The sequence below is a fragment of the Oenanthe melanoleuca genome, chromosome 1 (assembly GCF_029582105.1).
Source record: "Oenanthe melanoleuca isolate GR-GAL-2019-014 chromosome 1, OMel1.0, whole genome shotgun sequence".
Lineage (NCBI taxonomy): Eukaryota > Metazoa > Chordata > Aves > Passeriformes > Muscicapidae > Oenanthe > Oenanthe melanoleuca.
Window position 1 is genome coordinate 55509247 of NC_079333.1, and position 17408 is coordinate 55526654.

The 17408-nt window shown below is 44.9% G+C and overlaps 1 protein-coding gene across 1 annotated transcript; it reads right to left on the reverse strand.

Moving 5' to 3' along the window:
• Nucleotides 1-516: 516 nt before the first annotated feature.
• CNMD (chondromodulin) lies at nucleotides 517-16729 on the reverse strand. Its single transcript, XM_056493949.1, has 7 exons — nucleotides 16596-16729; nucleotides 16233-16367; nucleotides 13730-13870; nucleotides 10585-10698; nucleotides 7882-8035; nucleotides 6542-6744; nucleotides 517-4226 (listed from the first exon to the last, which is right to left on the reverse strand). Exons 1-7 carry the CDS (start codon nucleotides 16665-16667, stop codon nucleotides 4011-4013), a joined length of 1035 nt encoding a protein of 344 aa, XP_056349924.1. The 5' UTR covers nucleotides 16668-16729; the 3' UTR covers nucleotides 517-4010.
• Between the last annotated feature and the right edge of the window lie 679 nt (nucleotides 16730-17408).

Sequence of the window (17408 nt, forward strand, 5' to 3'; positions counted from 1 at the left end):
GTTTCTGAGCACAGGCAGATAATCTGTGTGTGTTCCTCCTTCAGGTTTAGGTTGATCAATAATGGCAAGTCTTGCTGCCTTATAGGCAGAGGGGAATGTGTTTGTGGGGGAGGGAGAGATGTTGGGTTTTTTGTTTGGAGGGGCTTGGATTAAATAAGTAGACAAAATTTCTTTAGAAAGCTGGGGGAAAGGTGCTTCATGAACTTAATGAGCAGTGCATTTTGTTCTTGTCAAAACACACACACACACAAAATCGTACCAGAATCCATAGATCAATAGAATGCTAGCAGTAGCTTGGGTGTTGAATAGAGGCTCTGCAAAAAAACAATGTGACAAAGGGAATTTCCTTTGGGACTGGAGAGAGTGAGTGGAATATGTAGCAGCACTGATAATGAGTTGGCTGGAGGAAGAGAACTGCCTGCAAGGACAGAGCGGATGATGTTATAATTGTGTTCAAACTGCTTGAGGGCTTTTTTCCCCAAGCCTTTTGGTCTTCTATAGATAGTACTGTCTGGAAGACTGAGGAAGTTTCACCTCAGTGCTCTGATTTGTACTGATGCAAAAACTGGAACAGGACAGCAAGATGAAACAGTTGCCATTTAATGCCATAGATGGGATTGCTCTCTGCTCGTATTCTCGGGGAAGACGCCTGTTGCAGGTTAAGGCCGCCTCTCTCATCTTTGATATACTTGCTTGTGAAAGACCAGTTTGTAGATGTGTGTTTGTAAAAGGCCAGGTGAGCCTCTCAGAAGCAGGAGATGGTGCTCCTGGTTGTCTCTCTTTTGCCCTTTCTGACCAGAGATTCTGTCCACCCAGACATGTCAATCAGCAATCAGTTCATTGCCAACTGTAGTTTTGTGCTTCACTACTTTTTTTTCCCCCCTGCACTGGATAGAACAAGTGATTAGTCTTTTCTTCACTGAGACTTTATTGGATTTTTTTTGTGCTGCAGTAGGGGTGAAGTGTTACATGGGAGGAGAAGCCACATCACCTTCCTTCCATGCCTCCAAGCTTTTTTGCTTTTTAGTGTAGATAAAAGTGGAGGGTGATTCTTGTATGAAAAAGGACAAAGGGTTAATTTGTTTTAAGTGTGGAGAAAGGGAACTGTAGATATAGAAAAAATATTCCTCCTGCCTTCCCATCACTGGCTTTCAATCTATTTAACCATATGGGATTGCTCCCTGTTTTCCATCTCTTTTCACTAGCCCCTTTTTCTGCTCTAATCTGCTCTGCCATTCTAATCCTGCTAGTAAAATCACATGGGTAATTAAGTTTTAAGGATAATGGAACTGCAGTGCTGTGACAAACATCCACCCACCTGTGGTGGGAGACACTGTTGATGACAAACTCATTCTTCTTCTCCTTCCCTAAACTTTGGCCAAAGGAAGGCCTTCAGCTGTTTTCTGCTGGCCCAGGGTCAGATTCAAGGAACACCCTGCTCCATACTTCCCCAAATGCTGTGATATGTTGTAACCTCTTTAGTGTGCCAAGGTATTACATTTGTGATGGCAGTTAGAAACTTCAACACTGGTAGTAAATACTGTACAGCAGTGAAAGGATCACTGTGGAGGGTTAGAGCTGGAGTCTGAGCTGCAACTGCAGGGAATATCACAATATCTTTTCACACTGTTGGCTTTTTGGTTTTACTGCCATCCCTGTGTTGCCTCAGAACTTTTCCTTCAAAATCAGATGTTATGCTGAAGTAGGATTTTTTTTCCAACCTTGCTGCAGCACAAGATCTTTACTTTTCTCTTTGAATCTGATATGAAGGTAAATAGGAATTTGATTGCTTGAAGCTTGGGTTGGAGAAGGCATTTTGTTGCCTGTCTTCTGGAAATAGATAAAGTTTATGGTCACTGGGGCTTTTGTGGCATGGTGTAGATGTGTTCTCAAGACGTTTGTGCCATATGTGACAGCTCCATATCCATGAGCAGGATGCTTTTTTTGCTTCTTACATTTTTTTTGTGACTGCCTACAGAAAGCAAATGATTACAAGCTTTTGTGAAGGAAGAATTAATTTTGTTAACTATGTGTAGACATGAAAAGCACCTACAAGAAAGTTGTTTTTGCGTCTTCAGAAAAAGGCTGTTTGTTCTATTGGGGGACACAGGGAGAAGCAGATAACAGGTTGCCTTAAGATGCAAAAGAGAGCAACCGTCTAGTTTAGACATACACACAGTCACATTTCTCTCTTTGCCTCCAGTGTTTCACTTGCTGATGCCCTTCTTTTCCTCTTCAGATGGTTCTTGAATGAGTATGTGAAAGAATTGCTACACCTTTTACATTGAAAAAAGCACAGAAAGCAACTGGAGTTTTTTAATGTGTTTGTTTAATCTGCAGTAAAAAAAAAGGAAAACTGACTTTTCTAAGCATATGATAGACGTACTTCTAAAACAGCATAATGATCAAGGTCATTTTCAGTTTAAAAAGCAGAAACTCAAATTTAACAGGCCTTGAAATCCCACTTTAAGAAGTTTATAATTTAAATATTTCAAAGCAAGTCTGTCCTTCAGATTAAGGGAAGGTGAAGTTTATACTAAAAAGCTACAATAGAACAAAATACTGAGTTCTATTCTCATCTTATTTTCATTTAACACTTTGCTTTTTAGATATGCAGTTTAGCATTTCACATGAGGTTGTCTTTATTTAAGCCACGATTATGTCAAATTAATTCCTCTTTTCTGTGTGTCATGCAGTGTTAATAACATTACTGGGCTTGCAACATCTCAAGAGCTGTTTAGTCACAAAAATGAATGCTCCAGAAAGCAAACTTTAAGAAAAATTGAACCATTTTGTTAATAAAGATGATGTAGATGGCTCCATAAACTCAGTGGTAGGGTTCAAGATGCATAGTATGGATAAAGGCTGTGCAATATCACTATTTTTGTTTTTCAAGGCTAGAAACACTAAGTTGTTCAACCTTTGAGTGTTTCAGCTTAGTACCTTCCTTGGAGATTTAATGTGTAATGGGATCAATCCAAATAATTGCAGAGTTTGCCTCAACGAAAAAGGTGAGGTGAGAAGGAGATGGAAAAAAAAAAGGCGGCTTTTTTTCCCCTCCCTTCTGGTAAACAGTTTCTCTTTTGGGGAAGGGATGTGAGCTTCAGCAAAACTAAAGGAACTGGTGTAAATGGCTGCTATCCATGTGAAATAAAGAGGGGTTGTAATCTTGTGTCAAAAGTGTCTAGTTCAAGGATTTATAAATAACAGGGGCTGTTGTAGGTTCTGAAGGGTCTTGAGACTCCTTGGTCTGCAATTGCATGTAAATACTTTTGCTGTAGTAGCTGGATAGCAGATACTCGTTAGACACTACAGTGGTATCATGGATACAGGATTCTTGATGCTGGGGCTTCTTTGATGTTGGGATGTGTGAAGGGTTTTGATTCTGCGGCCACTCACATTCCCTTCCACAGCCCCTTTTCCTGCTGTTTGTTTCCGATTTAGCACAATGTGCACTTTCCCGTGTCCCCTGGAGCAGCTTTGTGGGAAAGGTATGCTGTAATTGGTTTATAACCATTCATAATGACCTGGCAACTCTGAATAGCAACAAGGAGCAACTTAACTTGTGATTTATTTAAGTAAGCTACATGGATTAAAGGCACTCCCAAGTGTACAAGTTGAGCTACTTGCTTAATTGGATGTAAATTTTCACATACAACTTGGAAAGAAAGGAGTTTGAAAGTTTGAATTTAGATGTATGGGCAAGCTTCTGGAATGCTAAACCAATTATGAGCAAAGTTTAATATTGTCTTTTTTTTTTGATATCTCAGTTTTTTTATTCAGGAAGTGCTAGTATACACCCTTGCCTCTTGTAAAGCTAATGGAATATTAATTTGAGATTTTAATTTGCAGTTGTACTATCTGACCTTGCTTTTGGTGTAGAAGAACAAGCTCTGATTTTGTAAGGCAGGATTGGTATCACTGCTTTGGTTGTAGTCTTTTACCAGTTCATTGTATTCCTGCTTATTTTGTCAAGGCTCCAGTTTTTTTTTTTTGGTCAGGGGGTTTTGTCACACAACGCCCATGATCCGAGCAACCCACCAGCTGCAGGGCATGATGATGCGGCAGGCGGTGCGGCAGCCCTGGTAGTTGTAGGGCCAGGGCTGGTAGCCCATGAGGGGCTCGCAGATCCGCTGGCACTGCGTGTAACTTCGCCGGCACTCGATGCAGCACACGCCCAGGTGATCCAGCATGGGGTCAAAAGCCATCCCTTCACCTTCCAGCTGCTGGAATGTAAAACACTACATGTCATCCTGGTGCTCTGCTTCTCACGGAATAGCAGAATGCATCCATGCTCCTGTTATCCCCACAAAGGGTAAGACCTGCAGTCTTGGGCAGTTGACAGAACTCCCACCAAGTGACCCATGCATCTCGCTTTATTATTCTGTTTGTCTTTCTCTCTTTGGCAGAAGTGTAGAATTGGTGTGATCACCCTTGTAAAATGGAAAGGACAGGCAGCTCTAACTTCATTATTTTTATTCTACAGTCCTTGCAAAAGTTTCAGCAACGGTAACCTTCTCCCAGCTTTTAAATATTAGCAATGGAAAAGATTTCAAGATACTTACCTGAATCTTTCATGAAGGTGAGAATTCCTGAAATATATTATGTGGTTTTTATGATTAGTTTTAGTTAGTGTATTTTAATGCTTTTTATAGCACTTTCAGGAAACTATTCCTCTGGTCCCCTGCACTTTTCTGAGGATTTGGCACTTGTCTCAGTCTGATTCCTTCCCTCCCACCCCACCACACTTAGCTGCTTTGTGGACAGTGAGAATTCTGCCTGTTCTGTAGCTGACAGTAAGAAGTTAAATGGAGCAAAGCACGCACAAAATACCTGAAACTCTTTACCCTTCAAAATTCCTTTCCTCATCTCTGGGGGAAAAAAGGTAACCAGATATTCTGCTTTTGGAAACTTGGGTTGTTCTTTGCCCATTGGTGTTTCAAGAAAAGCAGCAGTAATGCACAAATGTTGAAGTATCAGTCCAGCTTTTTACCTTAGCATTTTTCATTCATTTTCGAAAAGCAGCAGCACAACAAAAAAAGTGACACAGAAAGGTGCCCACCCCTTGTCTGGGCTTATTCAGGACACTAATGACGGGTGTTTTTACAGACCCCAGCAACTCCTTCCCAGCCCTGAGAGCAGGGAAGATGTTTTCTTTTCAAGGATGCATCATCCTTGAATTCAGATACCTGCATCTGAGCTCATCATCCAGGCTCCACTTAGAGTGAGTAAAGAGAAACAGCTCTAGGGAGGATTCATTTCATCCTTCAGGAAAGACCTGGAGCATGATTAATGGTCCTTGTCAGTCCAATGATTCGGTCTCTGAGAAAGCCTGGTGAAGGCATCGGTGCAGAGGCTGTTGGTGAAGGCAAATCTGACTGAGGGCAGTCTGTCTGGCTGTTCTCCATTTGGCCCAGCTGCCCTCTGGCTGGAAGAGCAGACCTGTGGCAGTTCCAGAGGCAGGGCAGCTCAGACCTCGTGGAGATGGTCACGTTAGTAGCTGTGAGGAGAAGCTACATTCCAGCGCCACTGCTGTTTTACTGACCTCGTGAGAGAGTCGATTTAGATCCACTTTATTTGGAGTGATTAATTTAAGTTTAATTAAGGGATGTCAACTCGGCAGAATGCTGTCACAGTATAATGATCTCCTGCTGTTGCATAAATGTCAAGTCAAAGCTGGGACTTACTTCCAAAGAAGGAGGCATTTATCTTGTGACAGTGTTGTATTAAAATGACTTACTCCTGCTGCACCAAATGGTGGGTGTAAATTGTCTGGCGCTGGTGCAGCAGACTGGAAGGTGCCTCCTGCACAGCCAGTGTCCCTGCAGCGTGGCAGAGGTGTTGGGACACAGCGGGGTGGCTCCTCTGCTCTTTCTGGGGGCTGCTGCTTCTTGAAGGGTGAGAACAAGTTTTACGACAGTCATCCTCCACCCACTGCTGCTGTCTCAAAACAGATTCTTCTCTGTCAGGTTCTTGCCAGTCTAGGGTTGCTTATCCTCATAGAGAAGAGGCTGATAAAGAAATTTATTTGGCTGGACCTTTATCTCTTTGTACCCAGACACTTCTGCTGTGTTCCCTGTAGCAGTCATGTCTGGTGCTAATTTCTGTTGGAGAACTAAGCCTATTTCTAGCTACTGGACTCTCTTCACATAGCAAATTATGGGGCTCAGCTGTCTGATCAAGACCAGCTCTGGTTTGTTTCTAGAAGGTTCTGCCCTTGTCAGATCTCCAGTGCTGTTTCCATATGTGCCTGGAAATGTCAAAAAGCAACTTAAGGCATCAATTTGCCTTAACCTTGTAACCTCAAGCACTTGTGCTTGTTTCAGACGGAAATCTAATGAAAACTGGGAGAAGAGGACAGAGGGAAGACATTTTTGAGCTTCTTTGCTACTTTAACAAGCCTGTTATTTCCTAGAAAAGCTGAACAAACAAAGACTATGCAGATTTAAAAAAAAAGAAAAAAGACAAGCCCCACATTACCCATGTTACCTGCCCAACACAGTCCTGGGCTCTGAAGGAAGATTACAGTGCAAATACTTACATTGTATGGGTTGTCTGGATTAAATGCTTGATCAGTTTCTTGTCCCATTGGCCTGGTTTCATTAGCCTGGTGGCCAAGCTCTTGAGTCAGCTGCACAGCATGTGACCTGGGGTTTACTTCTTCAGAAGCAGCTTCCAAGTCTTCCTCACCAAAGTTTGATTCTGATTGGCGCTTGTTTCTCTTCATTTCTCTCCACTGGTTATCTGAAGAAATAATCACCGGAGGACAATCCTACCTTGAGTGTGTCCTAGTATTTCAGTGATTTCTTCAAATATTAAAAAAGGAGAGGATGGAGAGCAGAGAAAGCCAAAACTGTGTCTTGGCGAACTTGATATGCATTGCCATGGGAGCTGCTGCTTGCCTTCCTATGTTGTGTCTGCAGCTAATGCCAGTATGATTGCCTTTCCCCCTCCCACCTCTCCCTGAGGCAAAATGTGTGTGAGGAGATTTGTTGGGGGTTTTTTCACCCAGCCTGTAGTCAACGATACTAACCCAGCAGCAGTTTCCAGCACTAGCAAGACCAGCTGTACACATCTCACTTTTTAACAATGCTCTTATAGCAGGATGGTGCCCTGCTCTCAAGGACATCTGGTTATGGACAGCTTTGATACTGTTTTTTTGTTGCTCAGTGGGATGTGCAAGATCATGAGGAAAGTGGAAAATACTGGTAGCTTGGATCCACAGGTATTCTAAAATGTGGTAATTGTTTTTTCACACATGTTGTCCCATCCAAGTGTTCTGATATTAACTGGACGAAGGAGGAATAAATATTTTTGAGCCTTCTCTCCTCCTAGGCCTGGAAGCTACTGGTAGGAGTTGCCATCTTCCTGGTGACTCCTGAACACCTTTGCTTATTTGCATAAGCTTGCTTATGGGCCCTGAGTTCAGAGCTGGGACTGTCCCAGGGTCTTATAAACCATCCACCAGCAGGCTGGCTTAAAGCATCTTCCTCCCACTCCACTAAATTCCTCTGGGGAAGCTGGGTAGAAAACAGGAGAGGCTGTGGTCCCCAATTCTGGCCAGTGTTTCTGCTACCTGATGTCAGCTGCCTACATGTTTGTCTTGTCTCTAGAAGGAGGCTGACTTCTCTTGGAAATGTTTCATCTCCTAGCAAGTCACCCAGTTGGACTATGCAAATTGTCTGAGTAAATACAAGGATGGAAAATATCTAGGAGATAAACTCCAAACCCACAATGTTGGCACAAGCCCAGAAAGGCGAGGGCAAGGGAGGAAAGGAGTCTGGTTTCCCAGATGTGCTAGTTTTAGTAGCAAACCTGATGTAGGGAAGGCATTCAGATGAAGGGAGAGATAACATACTTTTCAAATAAAAGAAATGTTACCTTTGGGATATGTTGGTCGCAGCCAGAAAATTGGAAGATCCCTGCAAAGCTCTAAAATTTTGGGGCTTAGGAAGCTGTTATGCTTGATAGGCTCATCTGCAGCCACCCAGATAAGGGAGTTTTTGTCAAATCTCACAGGCATGATTTCATCTTCCTGCAAATAGAAGAGCATAAATCCTTTGCTGCTCAGTGAGCAGTCATGTGCCTGCTTGCTGTTAATTCTTGAGCACCAAACTGTATAATTATCCACTGCAACTAATACCGAGCATCCTTCTATGTCATGAATGTGAGCGGATCGTGCTGAGCCAAAGCCTGGGAAAAGGCTGCCACCGCTGAAATGAAGGGCAAAGCCACTGTCAGCTTTGCTGGGGCTATGATTTCACCCATCTCACTCCTAGAAGGCTTCTGCCCCATGCATGAGGGCTGGGTGTCAGATCCTTCAGCTCAAAGCACCAGAATTTCAGGTGGGGGAAACCGAACATCTACCACCTTCAGCAAAGCAGCAATGAAATACCAGCAAAACCCAAGCCCCTCATTTTTCTCATGCCCTCTTCTCATTTGACATACTCCCAATATATAACTGTATTTACAATGTGTGTAGGGAGGGTGAGGGGTGGAATCTTGTTCAAAAGTTTTAGAGAGGATTATAGCTTGAGAACTGCTCCAGCTTCCAGTTTTAAGTCAATGTGATCGGTCTGATTAAAGGTCCTGTTTGGTAAAAGCAATTCAATTGACCAAAAGCTTGAAGTGCAAGTTAAAGGAGCCTGCCTTTTTGAAGTGTACCCTGCAGGTTTTTGGTTCATATCTTCAAAGTAATGTAGGAAAATGCCAGTGATTGATTCTTTAAAGTTGTTAGTTCAAAGTATTATTTTACATAAAAAGTGTAAGTATTTTATAGCAACGGTGAAATATTAAAAGAAAACTAACTTTTGAATCATGAAAACCAGCATGATTTCAAAGTTAAAATTCTAAATTGCTTTCATAAAAGTCATCAAGACTTGTTATATAACTGACTAGATCAATTTATTCCCTTGAGTTGTTGTTTCTTTAGTGTGTTTATTGATTTATTTTGTAGGTCTCAAATAATTTAAGTTTGCTATCCAATCTGTCTACTGCTCTTTATTTATATTCTATCACTAAAGCTTTTAACAACATCAGAAATATCTGACTCTAATTTTCAGAAATAAAAACATCCTTTGTTTCTGTTTGAAATGATCCTGGCTTGTGAGCAGCCAGAACTTAGCTATCTATAAAACTCATATTACTTGTAGATAGTGTTGTTATGATGCCCATTGTAGGAAAACAGCATAGGCATACTTTCTCCTAAATACTTCCATACCAGAGAGATGACTTGGCCTAGAAAAACAAATACTACTTTGCCATTCCTGTAGTGCATCTGGCCTGGAAAACTGAGTGACAGGGAAAAGTTAATGTCTTAGTGGTAGCACTAAGTCACCTGCTTGGTGCATGCAATTCATTGCAACAGTCACATAGGTGATGCATCTTTGGAGACGATGCATAAAAAACAGGACAAGGAAATAGTTTTACTGTCACCAGGTAGAATTAGAAATAACTTTTTGATTATCTAGGATGATGTCTTCAGGTCTGTGACTTTGTTTTTACAGAAAGATGAAAAATTCAAACTTTGACTTCAAGCAATAGCTTGCCTTTAAGGCAAAGCAGGAAAGATGGAGCTGTCTCTCTGGAATCCATGCAAATTCTCTTTCCCATCATGGGGAGAATCCTGCCAGCTTCAGGAGGCTTTGTAACATTTGCCAGCCTTTCTGATTCTATTAGGAGAGATCTTTTTCCCCTTCCTTTTAAAGCAGGTGCTCAGTAGTCACAGCACCACTGCAGGGAGGTGCAGCCTTAACAGCACCTCTCTCCCAGCTAATTCTATCTGCCTTTATTCTCGCAGGAGCAGAGCAAACCCAGGGAAAGGGGCTGTGGATCTCCTTGTGTCACTGGAGTCACTCCTGTGTGAGCAACGAGTCTGGGGGTCTAAGTGCTGGAAAACTCAGGCTTTGAACACATAAAGCAATCAGCTTTTTGGGAAAATTTGAGGAGGTTTGGTGGTATCTGGGTGAGAACTGAAGCTTCTGTACTGGTTATGATGCAAATTCTATGAAATTTAGTTAACATGTAGAGTTTTATGCTAAGAAGGCAAAGTCATATTTTTTAAAAGAAATTATTTCTTCTGGGTTGCAATTTTAATTTTTGCCATGTTTTCCACAATTCCCGTTTACTGACTAGAGTGATGGAGTTCATGCTTCTGCTCAAAAGCATTGATAGAAATCTCCTGTGGTCTCCCACTGTCCTCCTTTGCACTGACTAAAGAGCTGCTTCTTCCATGCCCTTCCTTCCAGCCTTGTGCACAGCCTGGTCTCAGGCAGGTGCTCTTGTCATGGAAGTCTCCTGTGGATCGGGTAGAAATCAGTCTGTGGCTTCCCCACTCACTAATCTGCAGCCTCTTACAATGTCCCTGGACACAGTGACATGCCTGACACCAATCTTGTTTTTCTTGCCTTTTCTTACCCTTTCATTCCTTGCAACCAATCAATGAATCCTCAGCTATTCTATCCTACATTCAACAACCCTCCCATGAGCTTGAGTGGCTTTCAAATGCCATTTGTACTTAAGTACTTCCTTTAGGCTCTCTCTATCCAAAGATTAGTTGAAAAAAACCCAACAACAACCCCTTACCAGCTCAGATGAGAGGCTTGCTTTAGCCATAGCATCAACTTCAGGGATGTGAGCTTTTGGCTGAGCTTTGATGTAACACTTTTCTCCTTCAGCAAAACGGATCCCAGTTATGCCCTGCAAAAGCAGAAGGCAGGGAGTTGTGCACAGCTCTCCAGCTCCTCACCACCCCCAAGGAAGTGCCACTGGATTTTCAGTCTGAAGGTTAATCTTATTCAAAACCAGAAGCAATAAAACGCTCTTACTTCATCATTGTAGCTTCACAATTTTGGTCAAATTGATCTAGAAGTTTTTGCTTGATTTCTGAAAGTGGGGGGTGTTTTATGTAAGTGCTTCCATGCAGGCTGTAGGCTACTTGGAGTAGCTCTGTTAAGGAATTAGCTGACATGATTTGAACTGTAACTTAGCACCTAACGTAGGCAGTCTTGAAATGGTGTTAGCTGGTGATGTGGTACCCTTGTGACACAGTTTTGCAAAAATGTGGGGGCACCTTGGTTCAGTTTGTACAAATTAAGTGACTATGACAGCAAAGGGAAGTTTGTGATGGGCAGTTTGGTGCAGAAATCTGTGTGTGGGACTTCATCTGGCCTACTAGGGTGGAATGCAATTACATAAACCATAAATGTCTAGTTTTACACAAGAGAAGGAAGCAAGTTTCCTGCAAGTCCTGGGATATACCTTCCAACCCTGTGCCAGAACCTCAGGCATCAACATTTTGCCATTGTCTGTAGTTTCTATGTTTCTGCTGTAGGTTTTTGGGTATCCATAAAGGAGCTCTCTTCTACATTATAAATTTAGATATCTCATTGTAAATTGCAAAACTTCTGTGTTTTTCATGTGGTTGCACAAGCTCCAGTCAACCACCTAAATATAATTACCTGGTGCCCTTTAAGTTGTGCTGGTTTTCTGCCTGGCCTCTAGCTGCCAGGAGAAAGGGGTGTGGGTGTCAGTATGACCCCTCATCTGCCTTGAAGGGGTATCATGGATGCCTTTATGTGCATTTTGGGTGCCACAATGAAGAAAGACATTAAACTGTTAGAGAGCATCCTAAGGAGGAAATTGGAGATGGTGAAGGGCCTTGAGGGGAAGCTGTATGAGAAGCAGCTGAGGTCACCTAGTCTGTTCAGCCTGGAGGAGACTGGGGGGAGCCCTCACTGGAGTTACAACTTCCTTGTGAGGGGAAGAGGAGGGGCAGCACTGATCTCTGCTCTGGGGTGACAGTGACAGCACCCCAGGGAATGGCCTAAAGCTGTGTCAAGGGAGGTTTGGGTTGGATATCAGGAAAAGGTTCTTCAGACAGAGGGTGTTTGGGCACTGGAACAGCTCCCCAGGTTAGTGGTCACAGCACCAACCTGGCAGAGTTCAAGCAGCATTTAGACAGTGCTCTCAGACACAGGGTGTGACACTTGGGGATGGTGCTGTGCCAGGGTTGGACTTGATGATCCATATGGGTCCCTTCTAACTCAGCACATTGTGGTCATGTGCAGCATGAGATGGATGGTACTGGGGCAACTAAGCCTGTCCTGTGTGTCTACAGGTCCTGTGTAGCCAGACACACGCCCTTCAAAACAAAATAACTACAAAAAGTGAGAGAGGGAACGGCTATGCAAGGATGGACGTTAGGACATAAGGCTTTGTGGTGTACCAACTGTGCTAGGAATACTCTAATATTGCCAAATTCCAAGACTTCTCTGACCATGCAGTCATTTCAGCAGTGCCAGGCAATCTGCTAATGTAAACACCAGCAGTTTTTACTGCTGATGTAAATAAAGGGAGACTTGGAAACACATGTCTTCAGTTGCTTTCTGCTTTGTGTGGACTGTTGGCTGAAAACCCAAGTGGCATCATCCCTTTGCTGAGGTTGTCCTGGCCCTCTATACAAGCAGGCACTGCCCCTGGGAGGTTCCTTTAGCTGGTTGGTATTATGAGCTGATTCATGACCTGGTTGTGACAGGCAGGACCTCACCAGCAACACACGTGGAGGCAAAATGAATTCAGCATCTCTCCAGTGCACTGGTGCTTTTGTGCAGATGTGAAATGGCAAAGACAAATGAGAAGAGCTCACTGCGGATGCTCTTAGTCAGCTGCTAATAATGTTGCTATGGTGATGCTAATGAGAGTTGCATAAAGGCAGAACCACAGCTGTTGGGAAAGTTGGGGTCCAGCATCTCCTGGATTCGTTTGTTCTTGCTGAAAAGCCAAGAAGCTGGATTTCCTTGCCTTTACAGATCCAGCAAGAGAAAGGTGAGCCCTCCAGAAGCAGAGATGCTTCCTAGCAGCAGCAGCATCTTTATTTTAGGTGCTGCTTTGACTTGGAGAGTGCTTAACTCTGAAAACCTGAGTTTGCACCCAAGAACATTTAACTGCAGGGTCTGGGCCCTGTAAATGGGTTTCTGCAGGATCACATAGATGTGCTTTAGTAGCTCAGGGCAGCTCAGAGACCCACTATATCCAAGCTGCTGAGCTCTGTTAGTGCAGGCTCTGTGCTGAGCAGCCATAAGTTGCTGGGGTGCCCAAATATGTTTGCTGTCAGCCCAAGTGGCACAGCACCTGGTGTTTGGTGCAAGGATACATGAACTGTGCTAAATGCCTCCATCCTCTACCATGGGGATGAACCCAGGCCAAGCCATGGAGAGCAGATCCCATCCTTGACCTCAGGGCAAAGGAAGCTCCCCAAGGCAAGCACTGTAGAGTGGTCTCTCCTTGGTATCTCCTTGGCTCACTGTGTTGACCCTAGGCTCCTCAAACAGGGATGTCTGGGGGAGGTGGTTTTGTCAGTTCAAACCACATGAAATCATGCGAGAGTTGTGTCACAGCTTGACAGAATGTTTTGCTAGTAAGAGCCCAATGTCACGTGTCACAGTTCTGCTCAGTGGATTGAAAATGCAAAGTATTTACATGGAGACAAACCTGATGCAGCCTAATCCACACCACTTCCCGGAGTGGTACCTGGCATGGCTGGTCTCCAAAAAGCACTTAGATTTTTGATTTGGAGGAAACTGCCTGTCTCCCTGTGAAAGCAAGCCAGGAGAGCAAAAATGTTTCTGTGGATGGCTGGAGGCTGGAACCTGAGACCAGCTAGGGTAGGTGTCCTTAAGAGTCCAGCTCTGGAGTGTGTTACATGAAGGACAAGAGTGGCACTACTTACGATCTGAAAATCATGGACTTCAACAGCCTCTTCACTCCCACTTCCTGTTTTGAATGTCTCTAAGTTGTTTCCAGCATCTATTTCCATTGATCCATCTTGTACTTTTCCATTAATGCTCATAGTATAGTGAACGTTGTACACCTGGAATCAATAGAAGAGCGGTAGCACATGCCAGTAATTACTTACTGCCTTCCTCCTACACCAGGCAATGGGTCAGACTCTCATATCCCTCTTTAGCTCCTAAATTTTGCTGCTGCAGGCATTTGATAACCCTCCAACAACCAACACTGCACTACTTCAGCGCAGGGGCAGCCAGCCCTGAGAGGTTGTTCAGTCTCCATCCTTGCAAGTTTTGAAGGCCTGACTAGATAAAGCCCTGAGCAACATCTCTGACCCCAGAGCTGTCCTTGCTCTGAGCATCAGGCAGGACCAGAGACCTGAGATCCACATTCCAGGGAGTGCTTATAGTTTTACTTCAAAAACAAAGTGGGGTGAGCCCACATCCATGTTCACTCTCACCTAAAAACCTTCTTCTAGGACATTTTAGGAATTGCTTGTTATGCTGGCATGATTCCCAAAGGACAGCAGGCGTGAATGTCCTGCTCTGAAGGAGCCAACCCCTATTTATCTCTTAGGATGTTCTGCTGAGGCACAGGAAAACAGGTTCCTCTTGAATACGAACATACTTCCCAGCTTGTAATGGATGTGAACTTTGTTTAAATTGGATGTGAAGTTGTATAGACTCGTATTTTCCTTGTCAGCGTATTTGCCCTTATCCTATTTTCAATGAGGAGAGCTACAGTGTGGTTTGTATTTGCTGGAGAACCACAATCTGTGGAGGGGTTTTGTGATTCTCTTGTGCAGCTCTTCTAAAAGTGCTGCACAAGCAGTTTATTTTGGGTCTTAAAAAAGCCTTTACAGCATTTTAATGAAAAATCTACACTGACAACTAGAGACAAATTTCTTCTTCTCTCACCTTCGCTCATGGAAGTCTAAGGTGCTAAAGATTTATGGTTCCTCACTTATACACAGCCACTCCCATATTTCTGCTTTCTAGGACTCCTGTTGAATGTGGTCCATAAAACCAGACCAGTGTATATGGTCTCCCCCTGATAGGGGCTGAGCTAGAGTTGAGACTGATCCTGTCAGTTAGGGAAGAATTTAAGGATATAAAAAAACCCCCAAGAATTCAAAATTTGCCTTAGTTTGTTTTTTATGTTGTTTTTTTTTTTTTTAATGTTGACTCTGGATGTAATTTTTGCAGTTCCTTCCTAAACATTTGCAAGTCAAGTGCAGCTTTCTGAATTTGAAGGCAGCTTGGAAAAGTAACTCTCAGCTTTCCTAGTGTCTTCACCTAGTGATCAACTTTGAAGCGTAATGAAAACTGTGAATGTGACATAATTTGTATGGCTGAATTTAGATGACAGAAGCATTATAAAAGGGAAGCATTGTCCTGTACTCCACAAAAGTACCCACCTGCTCAGAGCTGCAAGCACTGTCCCTTGCCTGTGTCCCATGTGCATGCCTCTCCCTTTTCAAAAGCCTAGAGAAGCACATGGTTCTTGCAGCAGGTCTTGGAGGCCAGCAATGTGTCCTTTTACTGTAAAACCTTGTACTTTTCTTTCTGGTTATCTGAATTATCCCTATGTGTGGGGGTGTATCTCACAGGGCCACCTTTGCTCTGGCTGCTGGAATTCACACAAGGCTCTCCTTGATGAGGGCTGGCATGTGGCCGGAGGCAGTGCAAAACTTCTTCCAAAGTAAACTCAAGGGTACTAATTTGATTTATGGAGGAAGTTATATTCATATGTGGACCATCATGTTTCAAATATGTTTGAAACACAAATTCTGTGTAAACAGAAAGAAAAGTTAATCTGTAAACATGTTCTAATGCTCTGAAGTTTGATCATCAGCTTCTCAGTTTCATTCTTTGCATAAAGTATTTCTCGTGAACCCCAGAAATCATAAATAAAAAACTTAACTTTAAAAATTGCTCCACAGCTGCAAACTTAAGTGTATGCACAGTCATCCAGAGCACCAGAACTAACGGTGCCTGTTAATGAGTTAATTTATAGCATTACATACTTGAGGGTCCAGGTAGAATCTGGACCGAGAATGCAGATGGCTGTGAAAAAAGAATTTACACATTTCAATGCTTTTTTTGTCCTGAGAGCTGGAGTTTGCCCAGGATGTGAATCCCCGGGGACTTGTTGGGGTTTGAGTTAACTGAGGATTTGTGAGCAAAAATCAATGTAGAGTCTGTGCTCTCAAAGAGGTGTTTCGTGTTCGCTAATAAATGTGCTTCCAGGAAGCTCCATCCACACAGCCACCAAAGACCGTGATTATGGCTTTGGGTTTTTAGGTGTTTGGGATTTTTGAAAGCACGGGAAAAAACCGACAGGTGTGCTGAAAGACCTCTTTACAGAGCTCGCAAGGACCGCTTCCAGCCCGTGCCTCTCCCAGGTGCGAGAGCTGCCCGCCCGGGCCCGGCCGCCGCGCTCACCTGCCGCTCCGTGGCTTTCCAGAAGTAGAAGGCGCCGATGGCCCCGGCCAGCAGCAGCAGCGCCCCGGCGATCAGCACGGCGGCCCCGGCCTTCAGCAGCCGCCCGGGCGCGGGGGGCGCGGCCGCCGCGTACGCCTGCGGAGAGCGGGGTGGGAGCGGGCAGCGACCCCGACCGGGACCCGACCGGGCCCGCTTCGTCCCGATCCGTCCCGTTACACCGCGACCTGACCGGCCCCACCCGTTCCCTACCGTCCCGTCCCGTCCCATCCCGTCCCGACCCGCTCGGTCCCGTCCCATCCCAACTCACGCCCGCGCTGTCCCGATCCCACCCTGTCCCGCGCGGTGCCTGCCGGCAGCACTCACGGGGGGCAGGCACAGCTCCACATCGTCGGGCCCCGCTCGGGCGATGGGCACCTTCTCGGAGCCCCCTGCCATGGCTGCCGCGGCAGGGAGAGCAGCCTGGGCTCGGCCCCGGCCCCGGTGGGGCTGCACCGCCCCGGCCCGCCCCGCTCCCGCGCCGGCCCGCCCCGTCCCGGCCACAATGAGCCCCTTCAGCTGCTCCCGGGGCTGTGCCCTGCTGCCCCTTTGCCGGCCCCTCCAGCCGGCCCCTGGGCCTCGTCTCCAGCTTCCGAGCAGGGCTCGGGCTGCGGGGGACACGCACCCCCCGCACGCCGTGGCGGAGAGCAGGGGTGCCCCGTCAGACAGACGGCCGTCATAAAAAACAAAACAAAACAACAAAAAACCAAACAGCTTTTAAAATAGAACAACGTGTTAACTGATTTTTTACACTTGCCACAGGAACTCGCAGGCGCTGCAGCTGCCAGGTCGGTGAGTGCTCCGCCGAACACCTCGCTGGCGGCACAAGCCAACAGCCTCCGGCTGAGCCCCGTGTCCAGCCTGGGCACAGCCCAGGAAAGGGAGCAGCGGGCCCGGGCCTGCTGCAGGCTAAGTGAGGGGGAAATTTAATCTTTCCATGTAATAAGGACACCTTGCATCCTTATACCTGAAGCACATGTATCCCTAGGATTTCTTCTGTTTCCTGTCACTCACCAGGCTCAGCTCAGCGGTTTTTTTTTTGAGTATCTGAGGTATGGTAGGATCAAAAATTTTGGGTGGAAGGAATATCCGTCTACATCTGTTGGCTCATTCTAATACTGTACATGGCATGCTTTTAAG

Coding starts and splice junctions, on each gene's coding strand:
- CNMD (XM_056493949.1), bottom strand. CDS start 16,667: ATGGCAGGGGGCTCCGAGAAGGTGCCCATCGCCCGAGCGGGGCCCGAC. Junction 13,871..16,232: donor GGAAAGCCACGGAGCGGCAG/GTGAGCGCGGCG, acceptor TATTGATTCCAG/GTGTACAACGTTCACTATAC. Junction 4,227..6,541: donor ATCCAGACAACCCATACAAT/GTAAGTATTTGC, acceptor TTTACATTCCAG/CAGCTGGAAGGTGAAGGGAT.